The sequence below is a fragment of the Plodia interpunctella genome, chromosome 12 (genome assembly GCF_027563975.2).
Source record: "Plodia interpunctella isolate USDA-ARS_2022_Savannah chromosome 12, ilPloInte3.2, whole genome shotgun sequence".
Lineage (NCBI taxonomy): Eukaryota > Metazoa > Arthropoda > Insecta > Lepidoptera > Pyralidae > Plodia > Plodia interpunctella.
This window is the reverse complement of record NC_071305.1, coordinates 4,826,535-4,852,380: the sequence shown is the minus strand read 5'-3', so window position 1 is coordinate 4,852,380 and position 25,846 is coordinate 4,826,535. Positions and strand designations below refer to the sequence as shown.

Genomic DNA, 25,846 nt, shown 5'->3' with positions numbered 1-25,846 from the left:
ATTAATGTAAGGTACATTTATAGTACATATACATATTTTTAATGAACCACCAAAAGATCTTTTTTTCTTAGATGTTATTTAATTCTCCCGAACCATGTTAGAATGAAAAAGATTTTTTATATGAACAATGTAAGTAATAAAACGTGTGTGTAAAGAATTCCAGATGTTACTATACCCAGTAATGAACTTTATGATTATACATTATTATTGTCAAAAGGCTGTTATTATCAAGAACTTATATTCTTCCCTGTTTACTTTGATTCACGTTAACTAAACTGAACTAAAAATTATATGTTATGGTTTATGTACTTTATATTTAGTATGATTACAATATGCTACGTTTACAACAAAAACACACAAGCAATTATGAAGTAAGGTATTCCAAAGACGTTATTAGGTCGATTTTCACATAAAAAAATTGAGATAAAACTACTGAGTTCCTTCATTGTATGTCAGGTACAGCAAGGAGACTTGTGCGCAGGTCGGTCCGTCCGCAAATATATTACTCTTACGACGACACAAACACAATTTGAGCACAAAGCAATGTAGCTACAGATGGTTTTATAGATAGGGAATAGTCACTGAAAGCTTGTAGAAGGTTTAAATGGAAATTTAAATTCATCAGCAAAAAAAATTTTTTTTTTCGTTATATAATTTTGCTTCAAAATTTATTTGTAAATAGCCCATAATACTACATTAAAATGATGCATTTAATCACAATTTATCCAACATATATCTTACAACAATATATTTACTAAATCATAAAGTATTATTATAATTTGTAAAAAATAAGATTTTATAATCATTAAATTTAGACCACATATTTCTTGGATTTTTGTCCTGCACTCTCATTAATTTACAACTTTAGATCGTTCCACAAACCTCACTAATATGGTACAACGTTAGTTATAGAACGGTTTTCACTGAATTCGTTTTTCATTTGGATTTTCTTACTTTATAATGTTACCCTAATAACGATAATTATCAGGTAAATACTTAACTTGATAAACTTATCTAATACACTACTACTTATCGAACACAATAAATTATTTGAATATCACATGGATGTAAGTATCAATCTAGCAGCTAGAAAAATAGTTTATTATTTTACACAGATAAACTCTAGTTGTTGGCTGTAGTTCTAAACAACTTTATCTGTGGACATTCAAACGGGCGCAGCCATTTTGTCCACTTCATGAAACAAATAGCTTGCTTGGTAAAAAGCTGATATTACAGTTATCTCTCACGCCGTAGTACTAATTCCCTCACAATTAGCATAAACTCAATCCCAAGCCATTTTCGGCTGGTTGGTTTTCAAAACCTCCAGGAGGCTAATGATATACAAATATATACGACTACCTAAATGAATTCGAATTGATACTGGACAACTGCATGACAAACTGTTTTTTTTTACCAATTATGACCAAAATGATATAATAATATGCTGGAACGATCAGTCCACTTTCTCTTTTGTTCCATTTTGAAAGTTAGGTCAGATTTTTATATCTTTTTCTGAATGGTATATTTTTTTCTGAAATTTTTTTCCAGTTTGTCAGTTTTTTTCTTATACAAGACTACGGACTATAAAAGTATATCAAAATCTTGCGGCTAAGGTCGGACTTTATTAGGATTTGTGTTGCCACTTTGTGTTTACCTTTACATTTTCCTTGCGAATTTCCCCGCTAACTCTGCAGAATGGAACGCAAAGACTGGGCTCTGTCACGGCATGTTGGCGCCGCCGTTTGCAATGCAAACACCCTTTATATCGGTCTTAACCCGAGCTAGAATTCAACGGTTGCTAAGGTGTTTTAGAAAATAAAAATTTATGCAGTGCAGTGACTGCGAGTTATGCAGTGACTAAGTATTATAGGTACTAGCTGCTACATTTTTCCATTTGTTTTTATTCTACAGCTGTAATATAATATCCCTTATATGGTAAATTGATAGATATTTCAAAATTGACATAAGGTTTATAGACTTCAATCAATCAAAAATATAATCTATTTCGGCAAATGTTTACACAATTTTTTTAAAAAATAAATAAGTCTTTTCGTAAAAAATCCCTCTGAGTCGAAGCAAACTTCCGACACCCTTTGTGTCTAGACTCGCAGTGGAACCCTTCCTATGGGGCGGAAATTAATATTTCTTTTGTGCCGGTTGATAAAAGAGGTATATGATAAGTGGGTCACTGCGATGCTGCGCGACAAACCAAAATATAATGTTATTCCTGCACAATAGAGTGACCGATGCGGTGGAGTAAATTATACTATTGGCTTATTTCATGATTAAGAAATAGTTATGTTGAACATCACATCATAATTTTCGAACAATGATTAATGGAAATGATCGAAGAATGAAGAAGAAGTTAAAGAAGAAAGAAGCAAGTGATCTCCCGGCCCACTCTAAGTATGAACGCCAAGCATATTGCCTACAGTTTGGTGTTCTACCTTACAGTGAACCGTGGTTCACTCTATCATCAGTTGCAAGAATGAAGATCACCTAATTTTTATTTTTTAATGTTTTACATACTATGTAAAATGTATTACGTATGTCTGTCTAGTATTCAATTAATTTAGGTATTCTAAAAGCTACACACAGCACTTACAATTGCCAAACACACGCCTAAGTACATTTAGAGTTACAACATGTATTGTTATATAGTTTTCTTTCATATTTTTTTAAATCTTTGAGTAATTTTGCCTATCAATCAAATACATGACATCTACAATTAACTATTTCTAAGTTTTAAGGTATTGTCGACGGTAAACCTAAACCACTACCTGTCCAATACTCATCTAACTTCCTTTCACAGGTGGCTCATGTTTATCGGCCCCTCACAGGGTCTAGTCCAGTCAACATTTCAGGAAGTCTGAGTTTTTGGACACTGTCTGTTTGCAACACTTCAAAACTTGAGTTTTAAAGTCTCTTCTGCTCATAAAGTATTCAAAGTTGGCTCGTCATGAGAAATATTTCAGCAAAGTCGGCAGAAAGGCAAATTTGGTCTCCAGCCGACTACAGCCTGTGTAAATATTTTATTTAGTCCCTTCATACCCACGTCGGTAATGGCTACTGTGGCAACAGATTTTCCACGAATAGAAGCAGAAATACAATTTTGTAAGAAATTATTAATATTTACGGCGTTTTCCCATTCCACGTAAATATTCAAATAGTTCCGAACTTCTGAATATATGTATGTATGGTGTTCTAATAAAACTTTTGTGATCATTCGAAACACACAAATATACATGTATGTTTGCTCCCTAATGACTGAACGGTAACCACTTTTAGTACTTCTTAGTCAGGGACATCGACGGAATAAATATTAATTATTATCATTCGTCCAAACCATTCATACAGTTCATTGTATGAATGGTTTAGATTAATGAATTCAACAGACATTTGGCAAATACCTACGATACGAGGCATTACAGGCAAATATACATCTATCCAAACTGTTCAAATACACACAGCAAAAAGCATCGATAGAAAATAAATAAGTCATAATTGAAAAAGTAGAGTATTGATATAACTACGAAATAAGATAACGTCAACAGTATCAAATTTAAAGGAGCCTAATTACTTACGTAGGATGGTAGGTACATTTGATTTGATGGAGCCGAAAAGATCAGCAGAAAAATTATATGGACTTTATAAAATCATATTCCCGTAGTCGAAGACTCGCATTTTTGAAGCAATCGAGATATTATTGTCTTCCTTTTGTAACCATTGCACCACCACCGCATCAAAAGATGTAACGAAATAAGTAGCTCTCGTAGCCTTTCAATTCTTGCATCGACCGATCGGATTGCGATCCTATTAATGTTCAATTGTTTTTGTATTCTTCAGAAGTAGGACTCTTCCGGGCTAGGTGATCTTGTACCTGCTGCAACGCAATCGATTGAATTTTCTGCAACTATTTAGTTACTGACGGTCGATGACGGGCGGTCATGACCCTCAGCCATAAAGATGACTGATAAATAAGTAACTATATAATCTACTTATTATCTAACTGGTGAGAAGTCAAATGATCTTGGACTTAATTACAGCGTGTTTGATGTTTTTGTCTAACCCAGCTTAACAAATTTCTAAATAAGCCAACAATTTCCAGATGAGTTCTGCGAGGAGTACCCCCACAGCCTGATCCCCACTCCCGGCTACTGGATCGAGTGTTCCCGCCAAAAGATCGCCACAGACACCATCTGGGACGAGTCGGAATCGGAACACGACAGCGGCCCTGATAGGGACAACGACCCAGGTATGTGATCTGATGCAGCTCATAAAGTTACATTATGTCTACGCAACGAAAATTAAATAGGCTACGTAAAATATACATTCTAATCTTCTAGATTATATACAAATGTATCTTTATGAAAATTAGACGTGATAAGTATTTTCAGTACTTTAAGACCCATGGGCGTCCAAACGTTCGCCGGGTTAGGTACAAAAACACATTTTCTCCTCGAGCTGCATAAACAGTGAATATATAATATAATACCCAGAATATATAATACACAGAAGTATACCAATCAAAAGCAACATTGAAGACCCGCCCGCGCTGTCTGACATCGTGACAAAGAAAATACGAAAATAAGTCATCCATCATAAGTCTAATTTACAAATTGATAATTACACAGAAGAGACGCATTCTAAAGCTTAACAATGATTTATGTCGCCTGACCTAATGTTAAAATTACTATTAAGACAAGATAATTTTATCTTTACTAAAAATGATACTCAAACTTTCTATCTATATCTGTATTTTTTTTCTGTACACAATTTACAAAATACTATAGCAAAACCCTTGGATGCATCCAAGGGATCTGAGTAACAGACGCAAGTTGGCATGTTTATTCAAACTTATGCATTTTTCATATTTCAAGAAATTAGATTTATTATAAGACTAGATGTTTCCCATGGTTTCGCTCCCGTGGGAATTTTGAGATAAAATATAGCCTATAGCAATCTTTGATTATGTGTCTTTCTAATAGTGAAAGAATTTTTGAAATCGGTTCGGTATTTTTGGAGATTACCCGCCTCAAACATACAAAGTCACAAACTCACAAACGCTTACCTCTTTATAATAATTCATTTATTATAAGATATATATTATATGTATGTTATGCCGCCTATATAGTTTGCCGAACTTTTGCGGATATTTCTGGATTTTATATTTCATTTAGGTAGATAAATAAAGCTCTCAGATTGTAGATAGTATTATACTTAGTCATTTTTCTTTTTATACTTTAGTCGCCTAACTCATACAAACAACGCAATGTTCATTCATTCGTGTCGGCGTCTGAGTTCGGCGATAGCGTGTAGCGGGTATAAGATGTATTGTCGAATGCTCTAAAGTCTAAACGCATCATCCGTATACTCATATTTTGCACCTAAGATATTTTCAGCGAATGGCATCAAATTGTATAAGCCTATTAAAAGAGAGAGGCATTACGGCAACCGCAAAGTAGTCCCTTTGAAGTGGGAGCCTTGTGATTGCTTCTACCTTCGCTTGGACACTTTGAGAGTAACTCAAACATTTTATATTAGTCTATTATTATTTTTTCATCTCATCGCAAAGGAAACTGTGTAGGATCAGGCTTTGCATCGATCGAAACTTTATTGGTACTTAATTAAATTTTCATAACAAAGACATTATCAGGTAAAATGTAATAATTTTACTTCGTACATAGACGACTTCCTGTTTCTTGAAAATGCGAATTTCTTGAAAATACTTACTTTTGAATTTTATTCCATAGGTACTTTAAACTCTTTTTTTAATTGTACTTTTAAATATGCAATATTACGGAACTAGCGTATCAATCATCGTTTTAGGTCTCATTTATCGACTTTAAGTGTTTTCAAAAAACCCATGTGCGTATATGGTAATAATTTGTAATGCTTTAAAATACCAACAGAATTAGAACACTTTTTCTCTTTCAAGTGTAAATTAACTGAGATGCAAATGCTTAAAACATCATTATATTTTAACTGTTGATTACAAGGTCTTCGGGGATAGGAAAAAGAAAATTCCTCGGCGGCGCGAAAAATATTTATTTTTATGCAAATACGTTTTTGCTTAAACAACAATGTAAGAAAGCACTAACCAACAAGCCAAAGGTTTTAAGGCTTTCCTTATAATTCCTGGTAATTTTGTAAATACTCGTAGCCATGTCCCAAATAAAAGAGAAGCTTTCGTGGAAAATATGCAAATTTTGTCCATTGTCCGCTTAAAGTCCTTTAATTCTCCTCATCCGGTACACATTTTTTATTCAGTGTAGGTATTAAATTTAGGTACAATGGCATTATGTACGATTACAATGCTTACATGTCGTTCATATCAAATTGTTTACCGTGTCTGGACTTTATATTTTCAACACTTTTATGAACTAAAAGGATAGAGAACTAACGAGATGGTTTACATCATTACGTCTAATTTCACTATTATGTAATATATAAAAAAGAACACATTTTGCTACGAGCGGAGCTGCGTGCAACGCTAGTGATATGATACAGATAGATAATGATGATTTCAGTATATCCTTATTAGCAATAATATTATAACCTCAATGAGAACAAGAAGGAGGTGCTACAATTAAGGACTAACCTAACAGCTTCATAGAAGCAAGATTAATATATATGGTTCTGTTGTACGTACATGCCACTCTTATTCTTACGCTTATCTTGAAATTTTGTTTAAGAAGATTCTTAAACAAAATTTCAAAATAAGCATAATGATAAACACGGGCGCGAGATCTATTCCCGCTCGATTCCAGAATATTTCTATATCATTATTATTTTCATAGTTCATTCTGTAAACTACTTGAAGTGAATTTGGTTTTCAAAAATATATCTTGTTATAAGTCAAATAGAAAGCATATGAAATGCATTCCCTTTGACGCTGTACTCCGCAAGGAATATTGTCAAGTTTTCAAAGAAGATAACTCATCTGTTATTCCATTATCCAACTTAGACAAGTTATATTTCTGTGTGATTTTCGCTTTTCCTTTTCTACAGATACTGTATCATATCTTTATCACTTATAAAGTAGACAGAACCAAGAGTTTCGAAACTCGGAAGCAATGTTTAGCTGTATGGTGAGCTTATTGGTGGAATTGAGATTAATTAGTGACAGGTTGCTGTGGGAAAAATCTCCAGGTCGAGTCAAAGAACAGTTGTCGTATTTTTGTATAATACAACTTGTGTGATGTAACTGTTGACCTTTTCGATGATTATTCAGAAGAAATCATACATTCCTTTCCTTTTTCCTAATTAAGCAAAAAGTATTTAAAAAAGCAACTTAAAAAATATAAAACTAAAAATTTACAGTTAGACTTAGAAGTCGAAGTTTTACTAACCCAACTTAGATATACAAATTGTACAAAATTGGAAACTACACCAAAATTACAAAAAAAAACGTACGATAAAATATCAAATTTAACTAGAATGTAAAATGAAAACTGTAAAATTCTCATCAAAAAATAATTAGTTCATCCCTCTGTTTTGCCTGTAACAAAATTGTTTTGGAGATGCCTATATTGATACTGTCAATCACAATGATGGATTTGACCCATCGAGGCGATTCGTCATCGCGGAATATATGGAGCCTAAACAAACCGCGGAAGAAATTAATAAAATTATATTATCGATTGCCTTGTATCTCTATTATTTATTATGCCATAGACTAATTTGTTTATACAAAATGAGCTTACCTGCTTATCAGGAAAATCACGCGTTAGAAGCGAAAATAAAAAATATTCATAGTTATAAAGTTATTTTATAAGATAATTTAATCATTTATGTAATTGTTCATAAGTTATTGTGAACAATAAAAGTTATCATTTCAATTATGAAATGAGGTGAACGTATTTTAATTATACGTTAATTCATTTCAATTATAAAATGATTACTTTTATTTTTTATAATAATTTATGAACAATTACATAAATAATTAAATGATGTTATAAAAGAACTTATAATTATTAAATTCAATTTATCAATAAATTGAATTTAATTATTATAAGTTCTTTGTGTTGAATGTTATTGTCAATTACAATCAACATGTAGATTCATTCTGGACTAGAATCATCCATATCCCATATCGATATATCAGATATTAATTACAGTCCAATATAATATTGGAATACAGACAAAACGTCCGATTTCAGTGATCTAGAATGATAAAGCTTGCACTTCAGTGAAGTTAGTTGATCAATCATCACAAAATTTGTGGTGATTAAACACCACGAGATTGAAAAATCAACCTTATTATTATTATTTAAAAGCTCCTATTGTTGTCATTCATATGTGGAATGAAAGAAACACAATTACTTTGATACTTAATGGCCACATTACACATTTTATCTGATATTATATAGGCATAATCAACAAAAAGAAAAATGCTTATTAGCTATTCCATTACATCAACTTTTTATTCCATACTAGATGTTGCCCGGGGCTTCGCTCCCGTGAGAATTTTGAGAGTATAGCCTATAGCAATCTTGGATAATGTACCTTTCTAATGCTGAAATCGGTTCGGTAGTTTCTGGTATTACCCGCCTCAAACATAAGAACTCACAAACTTACCTCTTTACAATAATAGTATAGATTTTATAATTATACATTAGGTTTTTTCACTATATTTTCCTTCAGTAGAACCAAATTCTGTTCTGAAACTGCCAAAGACAGATTAATCTTTTAAAATACGCAACATGAGTAGGGTTCATACCTACTTATACCTGGTTCAGAAATAGTATTACCTGAAATATAATTATTTATCTGTAAATATTATTAAATGGAACGGACACTGCAGACCCCCCTCGATACTCAATGTACTTTAAAGCAACACCCTGTAAGTGATGAGTGGAGACGGGAAGACGGGCGCCAAGGATAAAGCACAGGGCTGTCATAGTGCTATACTGAATATAATAAATAGTAAATTTTTTAATTTTCTGTACACGATTCTACAGATATTTTAATATTGCGTGTTTATTTTAGTATTGGAATTACATATACACATATACATAACAGCCGGTAACTGATCTGCCAGGCAGGCAACAGAACATTCAAAACTAAATTTTGCAAGGACCTATTTAATGGCTCATAATAGAAATAACATGTTAATATATAACATTAATTATTATTCGTCGAGGTTGGCTCATCATTGGTCATCAAAATCGATGCGACCATCTTTATATTTAAAACACTAGTAAAAAAAAAATGTATTACTTATTTAATTTGAATACTTCATGTTGCATGTGTACAGATGTTTAATACGCACATGTATTATATAACCTTTTCAACACATGTGTTGAAAAAATATTGTACAAAAAAACTTTCGTTGAGTTAAAAAGTTAAATTTGTAGTGATAGCCCTTAATCTCTACCAGATAATGACGGCATAAACTGATAAATAGAATCGTGCTCCGAATAGGACAGTGGTCGCTAAGCATTTCACAGTGATCAAATTGGAGACGGAAAGACTCTAACAATACACGTAAAATCCAAACAGAACTTAAATAAAATACTAATTTTTGCAAAGTGTAAAGTAAGTTTATAATTATATTCACAGTAGATACTAAAATAAGCTTGAACTTTATTACCATATTAATTAAATATAATGACAAAAATTTTGTATAGCCCCAAAAATTTTATATTCAGTCTTTGCTATCCATATGCGCGTATAATTTTAAACAATTATCTTTGTAGTATATCAACGTTTTCATTTTGGTGATATCTAGTTTAATATGTTGTGTTCGCACATTATTATCAAAACATGACTAACTTCTAGATACATAGAGAAATAGTTACTACGTATTTTTATGCTATAAAAATACGTAGTCTATTTCTCTCGAATTTGTTTCAGTTTCTTGAGAATTAACATGTAAATAAGCTGTCAGAAACAACTTCTTACGTCAATTTAGTTACTACACAACCTACATCACTCACATGCAAGTCAAAAGGCGAATTTAACGCACCTCGTTCAAGTTTGTAATACAGTTTGGTAAAATTCTGAATTTAGTGGTACAGGTACAGTTAACTGCAATGTAGATACGATTTTTATATATATATAGAGCTGCTGTAGCAGCGAAATTTCAATAAATTTGTTGTTAACTGTACCCTACTAGTATACCGCTAACAAGACGAAGAGTCAAAGGAATTGAGTTTCTTGCATAAAGAATCTAAAAAAAATACTCCCTTCTTTTATTTAAATCATAGTAATAGAACCTCAGTTGTACTTGTGCCAGAAAATTTGTATTAGAATGTATTGTTACCTGTCGGTGAAGAATTTTGCTATCATGCAAGTAATATTTCAAGTCCAGAATTACTTTATTACTTTCGTTAGACGTATGTAATCGTAACAATAATTCGATCCGTCTATTTAGTATCGTTTATAATATATTGCGGTAAATAAAAAAAAACACATCATTATTATACCTAACACAACAACCTACCCAGGGTTTATAGAATCTAACACAAGTCTGCTGTGGTTTATACTTTATTCAATGAGAACATACATAGACATTAGCAATTCCAACTGCACTAAGATCTATAGATTCTGCTTCAGTATTATTTACTAAACCCATACATTTATCTGCGTAAAGACGAACCCCACTCGTCTCCCAGTCTCTAAACAGGGTTTCCAAGTAATCCTATTTGAATAACCAATGCCAATTCAATGTCCCTGCGACTGGGGCTTATTCTCGTTATACTATTCCTTTAAGTATACTTGTATCAAAGGCATCAAGTTATATTTATACTCCCTCTCATCCTGTGTTACTAATTGCATTTCATTTACGACGCCCGCGAATCCTAGTTCTAAAAAAGGTTTGTTTTTTTAATCTTCGAACTTCGACGATTCGGCGTAGACTTTACGCCTGGTAAATGGAAAAATCCTCCTCTAAAATGCTATTGTTGCTATTGTATCATCTGCCAAATTTATATTGTTGTGTCGCCTCATAAGACATTCACGAAATAATTTGGTGTGGTCCTTATTGAAGGTGGGAATTACATACATATCAAAAGTCATATGTGTGCTCAGGATGATACGGTTTAATCCAAAATTCTTCAGTTATATAATGTTTTTAGTTATATCTCATTTTGGTGAACGTATTTTAAGTATTTTATGTATTTAATACTACAATCAATCTTTCTTGTACTCCAACTACTTGTTGTCAATGTATTCCAAGAACAATATAGAAAACGTTATTTTCAGATTATAATTTTTATCTTTAATATAAAATAGTACATAGATGCATCCCCTAATTTTTCTCCACTGCAATTCATTTTAGCTCAACGCTTTATTAAAACGAGTTTGATATTTCTCCAGTAACAATGTTCACATTTTCTCCCCTAGCCCTCCACTACCACGGGCATCTTAATATACGAGAATCTCGTAAATCAGCCGTAACCCACAATTTGCGATAAAATTCCTTATCAAACTTAGTAACTCTCCGATTGACCCGTAATCCTGATTCATGGTTATGGTCATTTAATAACATCTCGGAGCCAAGATTGTCTTAACTGGAATATGAAACCTAGATTCACGTTGACTAGACGATAATTATCAGAGGTTGCATTGCGTCTCATCAAGATTGTTGTAATGAAAAATCCCACCGCTGCCATCATTTTGTAACCAAGATTATACTAATTCACATAAAAATTATTCTGCTGTATAAATAATATACGAAATATTACATGAAAGATATTCCTTCATATGCCTCTTTTCTACATCGGCTCTTTTCTAAATTTATTCCACCGTCCTGTTTACGAACTTTTTAGGAAGAAATTAAGAAGACATTGGGCTTACCTAGCTATTTTATGTAGCTATTAGATACTGGGCAAAAGCCTCCACTGATCTGCTTCCAACCACTTCTGTGGCTCGCTAGTTGTTGCCAATCTTTATCTAACCTACATTTCGTCAGACCATCTCATCCACAGCTCATCACTAAGCTCAAATCTCGTCACTAAGATTTTTTAAATTCACAGTGAATATTCCTTAAAAATAGTATAGCTTTCCCAATTTGTCAGGAATCTTTTTATGGAAGAAGTAGCAGGATAGTCCATTTCTAAATTTGATGGCGATCCATCCCCAATGGACCGGATCACTCCCCCTTCCCACCCCCGGGACCTCATCAATCACTACCTTTGTTTCTTCCACTCCACAGATTAATAGTATTAACTCTATTGCGAAAAATAAGCCAAATTACTATCCTTCGAGCTGGATATGTATATCCAGCGATAAGTTAAGAATGGCACAGTTGCTAATTGGAATTAACCAACATAACGCATATTGTTTACATGTATTCACAAGTGCTTGCCTTGATTTAGGTTTATTAATATTATTTTCATGTGAACATAACTTTATATGATCAATATGTGGGTACTCTTATCGCCTATCGTAAGCTTCATTGAGGAACTCCATAGTAAGCACAGCATAGCTTTTCATGCGTTTTTACAAAAAATGATTCCGAATTTCTTATCGTAACCTATAAGAAATGTAAAAAAAGAGATCTGCTCAGCTCCGTTCTCCTTATACCTAAAATAACCATCTTGTCTCAAACTATTCAGCAGTTGACATACTTTTATATAAGAAAATTCAAAAAGGAAACTATTACTTCATGAAATAATACAATTTCGCAAACATACAATTATTCACGTTGTCTAATCTATCGCAATAGATTATGCCGGATTAATCCACTTAGAGCCTTATCTCATGAATCTAGACAGAGAGAAACAGAATGTATTACTATATTGCTTAAATATTACGTATTGGTTAAAATTGGACCACCTCATTCCACCTCATAAAATCACAAGTCTTCTTATTATTGTCGAGGATGTTTGAGCCATGTCCTATTGCTCAGTCACGCTCTGTCGTTTTGACATTCTTCGACACACAACCCAGAAAATATATGAAGTTTCGACGCAGGTCAACGCATGTCAGTGTCAAAACCTACCTGAACAACGGAGCTACAACGTGCTGCGTCTTAGCACCGGAGCACGACTGAGCAATGGCGCATGGCTCGTATTACTAATTTCAGATTATATGCGAGTCGACAAATGGCATGTGACATGAAATTAACGACAGCCTACCGCCATCTAGTTCAAACTAAATAGACGAGACCAATACAAAATATGTCACACATAGCTTAAAATTAATGAAACACCTCTGCACGTATAGCAGAGAGTCGTAATCGTAACGTATTAAAAACAATTAAATGTATTACCAGTCCCAAAAATCGATATTTTTAATAATTTATCTGACAGGCCGTCATCCTTCCAAGGGGAACTCATTATTGTCGGTGACAGTCAAAACTTTGTTACACTCAACTTTATAAGTAATATAATATTCCTACTTACGACTTCGCGTTATTAGCCATGACATGAACACTTAGCTGATTGCTTTTAAAACGCCTATGACATTTATTACAAAGCTTATTTTCTATGTAATAGTAACTAAATGTAAATGTTGGACTAACTGACTTAATATAAGTGCGCTATCAGGTTGAGATTTTCCGATTAGGGTCGACATACAACGTAGCGCTATAATAAAACCGAATATTATTATTTCGTTACTAATAATTACGTATTAGTAACTAATTACTTATTAGTAACTAATTAATAATATTTTTTTATCTCGATGTGATGCATATGTTATATGACGTTTTTCAAAAAAATTAAGTTGACCTGTGGCATAAAACACTGAATGAAACACTGTAAGATCCACACATGGAAGTAGGTACTCCGATGAAGTACTTACTAAATCCATGGATCCACATTTATCAATTGATATCTTTGGAGAATAAACTGCGGTGAAGTTTGTTATAATCCTAAATTGAATAAAGAATTTAAAATTTGACTACTGCTGTGAAATATTGAGCAAGTGTATTTTATACAAATTATTATAGAAAATAAGTCCTATGCTTAGACTAATCTGCTTTACTCGGTCCGTAGGTACCAGGGTATCACAGCTCGCAGGAACTTGCAGCCATTCAACGCAGGATTAGTCTCATGTCTTTGAATTTAATAAGTCTGCACTAAGCTCCGAAATGTTGATATTAAAATAAAACGTTTCACTCAAGTTCAAACCAAATTACTTTGATTAAAATTTAACTCGGCTATGGAAATCTCCTTTGAGCTATAACTAACTAGACAAATGCCGTAAAATGACGTAAGACTAGTAGACACGAATGAAAGTTTCAAGAGACGGTGACATCACTTCCGTTAAGGGGAAACACCAGGCCGAAAATAGTTCATAGTTTTTTAATATATTATTATCTTACTTGTTTTCTCTATCTTTACTTTATACTATTGTAGATTCAATAAAATTAAATGGATTATAACCTAACATAAACATAGAACTTAATATCGGGCATTGATATTGTTTTATTTTTTATTTTCTTGATGGCACTTCCCATATAAAGCGGTCAAATAGAAGATAATTGCTTACCACTGAAAACTCCAGGACCATGTAATTGTAAATCCATAGGAATATCGCTTTAAGTATTGTTGCGCTTTGTATGTACAGTCACATAACGTCAAGGACCGCAAATTTATTGCAAACTCTGTATAAATATCCAGGCATGGTAATGGTAACTTAACATGAAGTTGTCAGTACCTACCCATTTGTTAGAGAGACATTCATTCAAACGTCAGCTAAATCTCATTGGGAGGGCTCTAAGACATAGTTCCGTTGATTTATGTCAGCCACCGCCAACAGATGGCGCAGATAAATGAACAACCATACACACGGGTCACATTCCGGTGTTGGGCGTCAATATTGAGACAGATATCGATATAAATGATATCGAGTTCGAATACGACAGGCACCTTGGGAATACCTACATAATTCATTTAAACCTAGTCACATTTATTTTTAATTTTAATGATAATACTTTTGAATGCAGTACATATTTCATAGTTTAGATAAAATGGTATAATATCAAAAAGGTCTTTGTAAGTAGACAATACACTCCAATCCAAATACTTACATTCGAACGTTTGATTAAGAAAATAAACAATAAGGAAAATTAATACGAATAAAGGACGTAATCTGTCAGCAAAACAATAAAATTGCTCGTAAAGTAATTAGGTAAACATGTCAAGAAATTAATTTTCATTTGCAATCCAAACATGTTCGTACAAGACAAAAGGTTAAGCTGACTTCGCGACCTGATAGGGGGCTCTCGGGGCCTCACCGGCTATGAATAACATGTTCGTGTACCTACTTTTATACAACCTTCCTCTATTGTATTCATTTCAATGGATTTGGTTCTATGTATGGTTTTCATGGAATTGTTATGAAGTTATGTGATCTTGATGTTGTGTTTATTGCGGTGTGTGTGCTGTTATTTTGATAAATATAACATTTAGTACCTATTTCAATAAATAACAAAATAGAAGTAGGGGCAGGCCGAAAAAGAGGTGGATTGAGTGCATTAGGTAGGATATAGCTAAAAAGGAAGTAACACATCGGTTAACCTCAGACAGGGAGAAGTGGAGGAGAATGACATGCTGTACCGACCCCGCATAAAGTGGGATAAGGGTAGGCTGATGATGAGTACTTATTAATAAATAAATAAAATACATTTATTTCAGATGTCAAAGATCCATATAAGTAGTATTTCAGTGCAATATTTTTTTCTATCAATTTACTTATTAAACATAAAAACAGTAAATAGTATTTTTATAAAGTAACGTTAAATTCCTCCATGTCTTGACAAATATTCAGTGTTTGAAATTAGAATAAAATAACTTTTATAAAAAATGCATTTATTTTTTCAGTCATAAGTCAGTCGATATTATCGTTGAACCTCGTACCTGCGCGGAGAATATCCAACATGTTCCACATTTAAAATCTGAAAAGTTTAAAAATCACACAGCCAAACTTAATGTTGAAAGGATATCCCCAGATTTCCCTGTCTTTCGCAAGTAAACAAAACGTTAACCGCAGATGGTAGACGTCAAAACGCTCCGTTCTTTATAATCCCACCTGTACCCATATACGGATGGCAGGATTATCTCATCGCATACCTACGTTTTGTTTACATTCTAGCATTATCTCGCAACGCAAGAATCAGTCGATTCAAATCCGATTAGTGCGATTTCCACGATGGAATTAAAAATGCGACGTCTATAGTTTAAAAATAGTAATAGGATGAAAAAAATCAGAGGCGTGGATTCGATTCTAGATTTTTTTTTAAATATCAACGAAATATCAATAATTCCGTAAATATACTTACTTCTTGTGAACGGATAATATTCTTTTAGCTTTTATATGTTGCAGCTTGAAAATAAAAACGTTCATATTCTTGTCTCGTCAAAAATTAATACTTGAGACAGCTGACTGTCATTAGATTTTTCCCTTCATTTGTTACGTTTGTTTTATTAATACCGAAGATTTTTGGGTAACGATAAAATTATATATTTATTAAGTATAAGTATATTGTTGTAAAAGCAGAAGGTATATTAACAACATAGGTCAGTTTAAAATGAATAAATGCTTTTTCAAAAACAAATAAATCGCTTTCAATATAATTACAAAACCTTGAAATAAAAACAATTACAAGTACCTATCAGATTTCATCCGAGAGGCAAAAATGTGTTGGCATATTTTTTTTTCTTTTTATTCATCTACGGCTTGAGTTTATGTCGGTTCCAAGTTTGGAATATTCCTTCCTTATTGCAAGTCGTGCAAAAAAAGCGGCCAAGTCGATCTATTTATTTAAAACCTAAAAGATTTTTAATATTGAAATGATAATGACTTACGTAATAACTTAAGACAGAAGGTCCCTTAAGTAGGGACTAAATAAATTAATCGACTTGGTATTACATGGATCTCACAACTTTTTACGGTAGAAAAACTGAGCTGCGAGACTTGGGTTTTTTACAGAATGTTTTTAAATACGAACTGACGGACTGGCCAGGCAATCTAGATAATTTGATAAACAGGCGCAAAAATTTATTACATCATTAATAAATAGATTTTGACACACAAAATTATTTTTACATAGATCGACATCGAAGATCTGGCTCTTTGGACGAAGCTGCCGAGGACAGCAGTGACAATGGAGGCAGCACGCCGAAGAAGAAAACTGCCATCGAAGAGCAATGGGAGAGGTCCGGCGGATTCGAACTCACGTCCGTGGAACAGGAGACCTATGAGAAGTACTTCTATGGCACTGAGCATTGGAACTACTTCACCAATGATGAGGACCTAGGGCCGGTCATATTGTCCATCAAACAAGAGACGCTCAACGCGAGAGATCAATTCAGGTAAGTTCTAGTTGCAATTTAGATACGTTTCAGGTAATTGTAAAATAAGTTTTTTACAAAAATGAAATTTTTATCACACGCTTTTATTGTTCTCAAAGAGATTTTATTGCATTCAATGCGTGACGAAAATGCCATGTCCGTGCCGTGCCGTAAACCGTCATCCAAACAAGACGTGTGTACAAAATATCAACTTAATCGGTTGAAGATATCTGCTTCAAAATATAACATACTTACATACATTGCAAGTTAAATAAAAGCTTGTAAAAATGCCTATTTCAATAAGTACATGCTTAATCCAAAATTCTATTTAATAAACAAAACCTGCTACACGACAACGGGACGGATCGATGTTGTTGTTATTAATTGTTTAGGGAAAGGTAGATCGACAAATATACTTGGGTTTATCGGGAGATTCCCAATAATTATTTTTAATCCCTTTTAGATTAAATTCTTGTACACGAATCGATGTGGGTATTTTCATAATAAATCTTGTTCTTAATGCGGATTAAATTATTTTTAAACCGTGACGTGCCAGAAGTTAGTATCGCCATTAATTGCACATAAAACATGACGTTTACAAGTGAAATTGACAAAATTACTGCCCCAAGACTGCTTTCGGGCCCCTGTTCTATAGTTATCTGAATAATGCTAACATAAAGATAAGAATTCGGAATTCGAATAATAGTGTCCAGTTTAGAAACGGATTTGGCTTGGACAGCCAAATAATAACTGAGAAATACCGGACATTATTACATTTTGAAGAATGTAATCAATCTCATCGACTCGCGAGAAAATAGACTAGAATGGAATTTAATTGAGGAATTTTAATTAAATAGAATATAAAGCGACTGCCGTGGCAGAGACGGCACGGTAAGCAAAATATGAAATTCCGTAGATGGCAAGGTAAATTGCCGTTGTCAAGAACAACGCGATTATTTCATTACAAATGCAAAAAATTAAGGATATTTTGAAATTTTTGTAATGATAAAGTGTGCCAGTTCGTGATAACTCTTAATAAGGTTTTTACATTAAATCCTTTAAAAGGTGGCTGTTTATATTATTTAATTAATCTTGTTTATCACATACCAAAGTTTGATTTTGAATATAACTGACCCCAAAAAGACAGGTAAGAATTGCTACAGTATATAGTATTCTTAAAGTTATTGCATTACAATGAACCGTAGTGTACAACCAGTTAGTTATTTTTTTAAATCATATTAAATGTATCTCATAGGTATCTAGCGTCTAGCTATCTAGCATTTATTCTAGCAAAATCTAGTTAGGATCCTACTAGACGGGAACCTGCATGCTATTAACATACTCTAATGAGCCTAACGTTTAGCCGTTATTACAAAGATAAGCTAATAGAGCACTTAATCTTACCACGATTCCACGAAAATGTGAAGCTTTAATTTAAATATTTCGTTTAGAAAATAAAGAATAATTTTTAATTAGTATTACTTATAGAATGTATGGAGAGAAATTGGAAATCTATATACCTATTCTATCCCCATGGAAGTTGATCCCACAGTAATCAGATTTACCTTGTTTCAATACAAACGTATTGAAGCAAATTTCTATCGACCGAGCCCACACTTCCGTCCCTTTTCATGAAGCTCACAGTTTGCAAGAAAGCGAGACAAAATATGACAACAAAACCTGTTTTTTTTTGTCTACCGATATTAGGTACTGTCATCATATGTGATAAATATAGATCTTACATCTCATAGGATAAAGAGCTTACTTATACGTATAATACACATGTTTGAAACATTTTCGCTTTTCCTTCATTCTTTTGACAGAGGATTTCCACCAATCAATAAATAATAAAACAATCAAATAAAGCAAACCTACATAATGGTGACGCCAGAGCCCACAAAGGGTGCACTTTAATTAAAAATAGCGGGTTATACAGCCTCGGCAGACTGGCTATTTTTGGCAGCTGCGATTATTGATTTACGTCTTGTCGAGACTGCACTGTGTTTTGGTGACTTCTTGTGTGCCATCGCTATACTCCATTGAAAATAGGAAACTTGGTGTATTATTATTTGATTAAATAATGTAATTTTCGTGTTTATAATATATAGCGTGTCATAAAACTTACCTTTACTTAATTAGCAACTTAAGGATTATAGTGGTTGGCTAATAATTGTACTAAGAAAAAGATAAAGCCTGCTCCACCGCTTGCTGTTGAAGTTGGTACATGATTGTATGTTGGATAGAGGCTCTTAATTATACATAACTATTTGGTAAATTTTCTTAATATAAACCTGTTCTTTGAAAAATAGCCCGTATGCCGTAGCTCATCGAAAACGGAATAACCCTGCTGATTGTTTACAGGTGCGAAGGCCATAATTAACCGGGCAGTAAGGCCGACCTCGGGCCCATCGTAAACTCTGAATTCAATTAGCATAATGTAGTGCTGACCCAAAATTTTCTCTCGAACGACAATCACGCGAAATTGAAACCTATCGACATGAGCATTCAAACATATCCTCCCGTGGATGTCGTACGAGGCGACTAAGGGACACAAAGTCAAAACAACAAAAAATCGAATTCCCAAAGGTTGATGTTATATGGGCGGCCGGTTGTTAAATCACAGTTAAATCTTACAAAATTAATGGCAATTTTTACGCTTACCCTGAGATTTGGGGCGTCACAGCTCCGAATATACGTAGTAGCAGTATATAGCAGTATTAAATGTATGTTAACATTGCTTATATACCATACCTTTTCTAAAATATAAACCATCATACGGTTCACAGAAGATTTTCTAAATATTCAGGCAAAAGCAAACCATTTCAGAAACAATTCACAATTTGTATCATGTATGTGATCCGATCAGAAGCGTGCGCTATATTTGAAAAATGTTATCGCAGCGAAAGCATTTTTGCGATAGTACATTCCTACAGGAGTCACCTTTGGAACAAAGCCTCTGAAAGCTCGTGTCTCTGAGATTCACAGCCACATTTTTCCCTTTAGAAACGTTATAGCGAATAAAAAGCGAATGCGAATAAAACAATATTCTAATTTTAGCTTATAAATATAACCTTTTGCGTTGACTTCGATATCCAATCTGTGCAAAAGGATATTGCTATTAATTTTGTTGGTTTTCCCTTTACGATGTTAAGTTTGTTGCATAGTTTAGAATTAGTTAAGTCTACTAGAGGTATAAAGTGGAGGAAGATTCTTATTTTTGATTGTTGGTATCATTATTAGGATAATTTATTTGTCTTATCTTCTAGATTTTAATGTGAATTCTCATTAGGATTTTTGCGTCCTTGATAGTGAATTTTCCATCAACATTTTTATTTGGCAATTTATTTATAGTACACTCTACTGTGCAGTCAACAGCCTACCCAAATTCATTGTAAACTCGCCGCAATCACCGCGCCATAGAGTCTCATACAGAGGTAACTTGCTGTTGACTGTACATCGACCTACTCAAATTAATTGCAAAATCAATTCTTTAGCTTCCAAATAAATTTACTTTCTGCACAACTTGATATGCAGTTGACTGTACAAACATTCGCAAGTTAGAAACCTCGATATTTAGATAATACTTGTAGATTTGTAACATAATCAAAACCCCTACAAAGTTGAGACATGAAGTTCCAAGTTTATTCGTTATGACCCCAAGACCTCACAAGTATGTTTGTAATCTTAATCTAATTAACGAGTCCATATAACCCACAGGGCAAACTATATCAAACAGAAGATGTGACCCAAACTGGGTAACGTGTACCATCTATACGGAAACAAACAAAATAAACATACGCTTTTTAATTTCAATAGCAATAAGTATGTAAGTAAGTTTCTTAGGTACTGTATGAGTTCCCAACGGCTACAAGTTCTTCAAAACTACTCCCCACTACACCCGCTTTTATATGTATTTGTAAGGCAGGAAGTAGAGTGACATTGATTCAGACACAGCATCTCAACCAGACAGAGCCAACTAAAAACCAGTGTAGCCGAATAAAGAGATTGACACCTGACAAACGCTCGTGAGATCAATTCAGTAAATGCTTAATTCTAATGCCAGTTAAATTCTCCACACTGTCGCACAACTCAGACACATGCCGACGCGAATGCGTGAACATTGCGTAGTTGCTTTATTTACCGCAATGAAAAACGGGCAATGTTCGACGGCAAACTGTTCGACGACAGTGTAGAGCCGGCTTAACAAATTGTTTCTTGGAAACCTCCTAGTACAATTTACAATGCTATCGAGATTGACAAACTTAAAAGGGTCCAGATTCTTACAGATTCATGACTGTATGAAATGTTTTCTGCAACAAAATACCTATATCATTATTGAGCTAGATTTTCAAGAAATATTTCCAATGGGCATTTCCATTCATTATTGTCGTTTGGTCCCCTAATTCTCATAAATCCTTAGTCCCGCGGGAACCTTATCCAGTATATCGTGAAGTTTTCAACTAGAATTAATCCACCAACTTGTTAACACAGTTCAATTAGTTTGCATGAAAAATAAACTTTTGGTTTCTAGACTCGAACGATTCACGATCTAGATTTGACTGTCAACAATGTGAGGTTTCTAAAGATCAAACCTTTCCAATAAGTTATCTTATACTAGCGACCCATCCCTGCTTCACTCGGATAAAATCATAATAAGAAAACTTAACTTCTGAACGTGTCGTCTGTCTCTGTGCCAAATTTCATAAAAATCGGTCCAGTAGTTTTTGAGTTTATTTATTGCAAACAAAAAAAAAATTTATAATATTAGTATGGATGGAATAAAACCCTATCTAAGCCTATAAGGTGATGATAATTATATAAGGTGATATACAAAATAAAAATACATAAAATAATAATTCCGTGAGGTATTCTTTATTAGATCCTAAATAATTAGTTACAAAGGTCTAAACTTACAAAAGCGGGTTATCTGAAATCTAAAACTTATCTTCTCACATAAAAAATTTACAATCAATCATGTAACAATGAAATACTTTTTTGAACTCAGTCAAAAACCGAAATGCTAGACAACAAAAGAATTTAATTAAAATTGGTGGACGTGGACGTTAAATTTTCGGAATCATTTTATGAACTCAAACAAAAGCCGTCTGTGTTGCCAGTATTTTTAGATCCCTTTGCAGCTTCCAGAAAATTTTTTGACTGCAAATTCATTACTGATCCTTAATTAGATTTATTTATTCGAAAGGCAACTCTTTGAAACGAAATAGTATGAGGATGTTATTAAACTGTTCTGTAAATAAAACAATCATGTTATCATGTAATCATATCTCTGTAAGTGATACTTTGTATAAGTGACATTTTGATAAAAATAACCTTAAGCCAAAATGTTTTACCAAAAAGTGTCTAAAAATAGGTATATTATTTTTCAACTTGAAAATAAGTTTTCAACAGCGAACCTGTATATCAGGCACTATATATCGAAAACTATGTTGATTGTGGCCTTGGTACAGTCAACAACGCAAGTTGGTATCCAGGTCACAAAAATATATGTTGGCATGCAGAAGAACATTTTGTAAACAGTGTACTGAACATTGTTTAACTGTATGTTCTTCTTCGAATAAACAATTTAAGACAAAATTATTAAATCTAGTTTCAGTTTTTCTAAATCATTTCAGTTGTAATATCCCTCCCTCTCTCAGTTTCATTCAGAGTTTACTCCGTATACTGCCGCCAACTAGGCGATTTGGTTTTTGGGATTCTTCTAGGAACTATTCAGCAACATATCATTGAAAAATAATAAATAAATATTTTCAACCTTAACACTTTGATAACTGTACGTTCGAATAGATGAGCCGTTTCGTATGTACCTGCTCCCAAACCTTAAAATTTAGACAATCGCATGGTACTATAGTTCAATTTCAGCAACTTATCTTGAGGCAACATTTCAAACCGTCTATATACTGTCAGTCATTATTGCCTTCGTTCTACTTTCATAAGTAAATAAACATAGGCCCTGGTGCAAAAAATATCTAGGGCCTGATTGTGAGAATCAGAAGTTTAGAGAATTTTGAAGTTTATTTCATCGAACAAGGAAATTCACAATCACAAGCGTAGGATTTAACTTTATGTAACTGGATTTTCTTATAAAGGTCTCTCATTTAATGTAACCTTATATTAAACATCGGAAAAAATTGATGATATGAACTTCGGTTGCGAAAAAATAATTGGGACCCTAACCGACTAAAACAAGTTCGCTGGCCAAGGGTCAGCGTCCCCTAAGTTTGGGAGCACCAGTGTACGACACCGTCTGACCCTCCGGTAGCTACGCCACTACTTCGTTCTTCCCAATTTTAGATAACGTCTACTTCACTGAGATTAAGTCAGTGTTTGCTGTTTAATGACAATTGTTCTGAGTTTTAAAAGGAAAACAAAACAGGAAAATCGTTTCGCAACGTGGCGCGCGTAGCTACCATGAAACATAAATAAAATAAAATAAAATAAAAATCATTTATTTCAGGTTTAAAAACCTATATAGTGTTAGTTACAGAGTGTCTTACAGAAAAAACGCAGCACGTCATTGCGAAAGTTTTTCTCTTTTTTTCACAACATGGGAAACAGAGACACCATGTGAACGTCCATATGCGTGTTTGTATATTTCGTAGTAGGCCATCTTTGTCAATGTTATATTGTTATCAATTAATAGGTATATGTTCTAGGTTAGTTCCATTAAAAATATTCTCAATTTGTCTTTAAGAATATAGAAAATACATACTTAATTATAGGTTTTAAAATTTTAAAAAATAAAATGTTATCACACCTTCATTTCATAAGTTTAAATTATTTAAGAGAACAGCCCATTCCTGCACTTGCATTATGGAAGTCCAATCTCATAAATAACTTATTTTTTTGTAATCTCAGGATCCTGGTCAGAGCGATCAGCTACACCGTTCACGGACTGATCCCGGCGTCATGCGTGTTTGCCGACCGCTACAACCGGGAGGAGGTGGTCCGCTCCCTGGGCAAGGAGGTCAACATTAACCCACCGCTCATGCTCGGCCAACTGCCTGACACCCCGGAAGAACTGCTCAAACTTGACCAGGTGAGTGCACGTGAAGATGGTCCGCTCTCCGAGTAATGTCAAAATCGACTCGTCGCTCTTCTTCGCAGCGTGTCGGCTCGGCGAATCGTATTTGTAAAGACCAATAAGACACCCGGAGGCGTATAAAATACAGATACTGCTGTATCGGTATAGTTATAATAGTATGATAGCATTTTTTTATAAGTACATAAATTAAATGTAATACAAAAAAGATACACGGACAAAGGCTGACTTATCCCATATAGGGATCTCTTAGTCAACCGGCGGTAGGCGGAGGGGGCAAATATCAGGTCAGACAGAGGTAATACTTGTTAATTAAATATACTTGTCAAGATATTAGTTTTCTTACCCAATATAAAGCACCAACCAAAAAGTAACAAGTACTTTAAAGCACTGGAGGCAACGACGCTCTATATAGTGGAAGAAGCAACAGGGAAAACACTCAAAAAAGAGAGAAGCCACCTAGATACAAAAAGAAAATTTTTGTTTCCAGTGGTTCGCGATTTTCAATTAATTTGACTTATCCCTCGGCAGCTATGAATTTCCTTCCGTCTCTTCATTTTTCAAAGGACATTTGGGAAAAATAATGACACTGAATTAAATTTATCGTCTTATTATTCAGACTCGGCTACCTGAAATACGACAAATAACTCTCTTCATTATCTGCCTTAATCCACCGGGCCAAAATATTTCAAATTGCAATATACTTATTTGACGAGAGGAACTAAGAATTTTCAGTGATTAATAACGGTACAATTTAGTGCACGCCTTGTTATCAGCAATCGTTGTATTGACATTAAAGCATATTAGTGTAAAATTAGACTGTAAGACATCCTTCAATATATAAAATATATAACGGGAGACACACACACATACATTCTAATAGAGGTCATGTAGGTTATATAATATAATATCGCATGAAATAATCCCAATAACAAGTCAATTTTAACAAACGATATGCAGACACCATTGACTCGCTTATCAGCAAAAACACAAAGTGTAAATTATCAAACATTAAAGTCGCACGTCGACCCAGTGTAATAAAATAAACACGGAGTTCGCATCGTCTTATCTCACTTACCATAAAGAAGGCTGCCAAAGAGTATGTAATAATACTACCGTTTTTTAAAGGCTGCGGGCAGGGCATGAAACACGACCGAGCGGTGCTATTTTTTTATTTGAAAGAATCAAGAATGTTTGGTAAATCAAGTTTGGGAATCGTGAGTTTTTTTCTAGGAGATAATGCCAGCAACTTCGGAGTGGGTTTCTTAAATTTTCAGTTTCGTTTTTATTGTTTTTGGTTTCTTTCCATTGCCGCATCCTTCGTGCCCCCCGCGGTAGAATCTCAACTAAATTAACAGTAGGTAAAAACCTTTTCGCAAGTTGTCATTGTTTTTTCAGTTCCCAATTAGAATAATCGATGCCACCGCTTAAGCTGTGAAACATTGATGAGACACGTTAGGCGCGAGGTGACTAGGGCTGTCAAAAGTAATTTCAGCCTCTCGTGTACAGAATGGTAAAGTATTAATGGTCCGCGAAAAGA

The 25,846-nt window shown here is 33.8% G+C and overlaps 1 protein-coding gene across 3 annotated transcripts in view; it reads left to right on the top strand.

Moving 5' to 3' along the window:
• rsh (radish) overlaps positions 1 to 25,846 on the top strand; it is a 200,271-nt gene that overhangs the window by 157,074 nt on the left and 17,351 nt on the right. For all 3 annotated transcript variants that reach the window (XM_053753024.2, XM_053753023.2, XM_053753025.2), the window contains 3 exons: positions 4,109 to 4,255; positions 17,006 to 17,267; positions 24,123 to 24,303. In XM_053753024.2, coding sequence (XP_053608999.1) covers positions 4,109 to 4,255; positions 17,006 to 17,267; positions 24,123 to 24,303 — 590 coding nt within the window. The remainder of the gene's footprint in view (positions 1 to 4,108; positions 4,256 to 17,005; positions 17,268 to 24,122; positions 24,304 to 25,846) is intronic.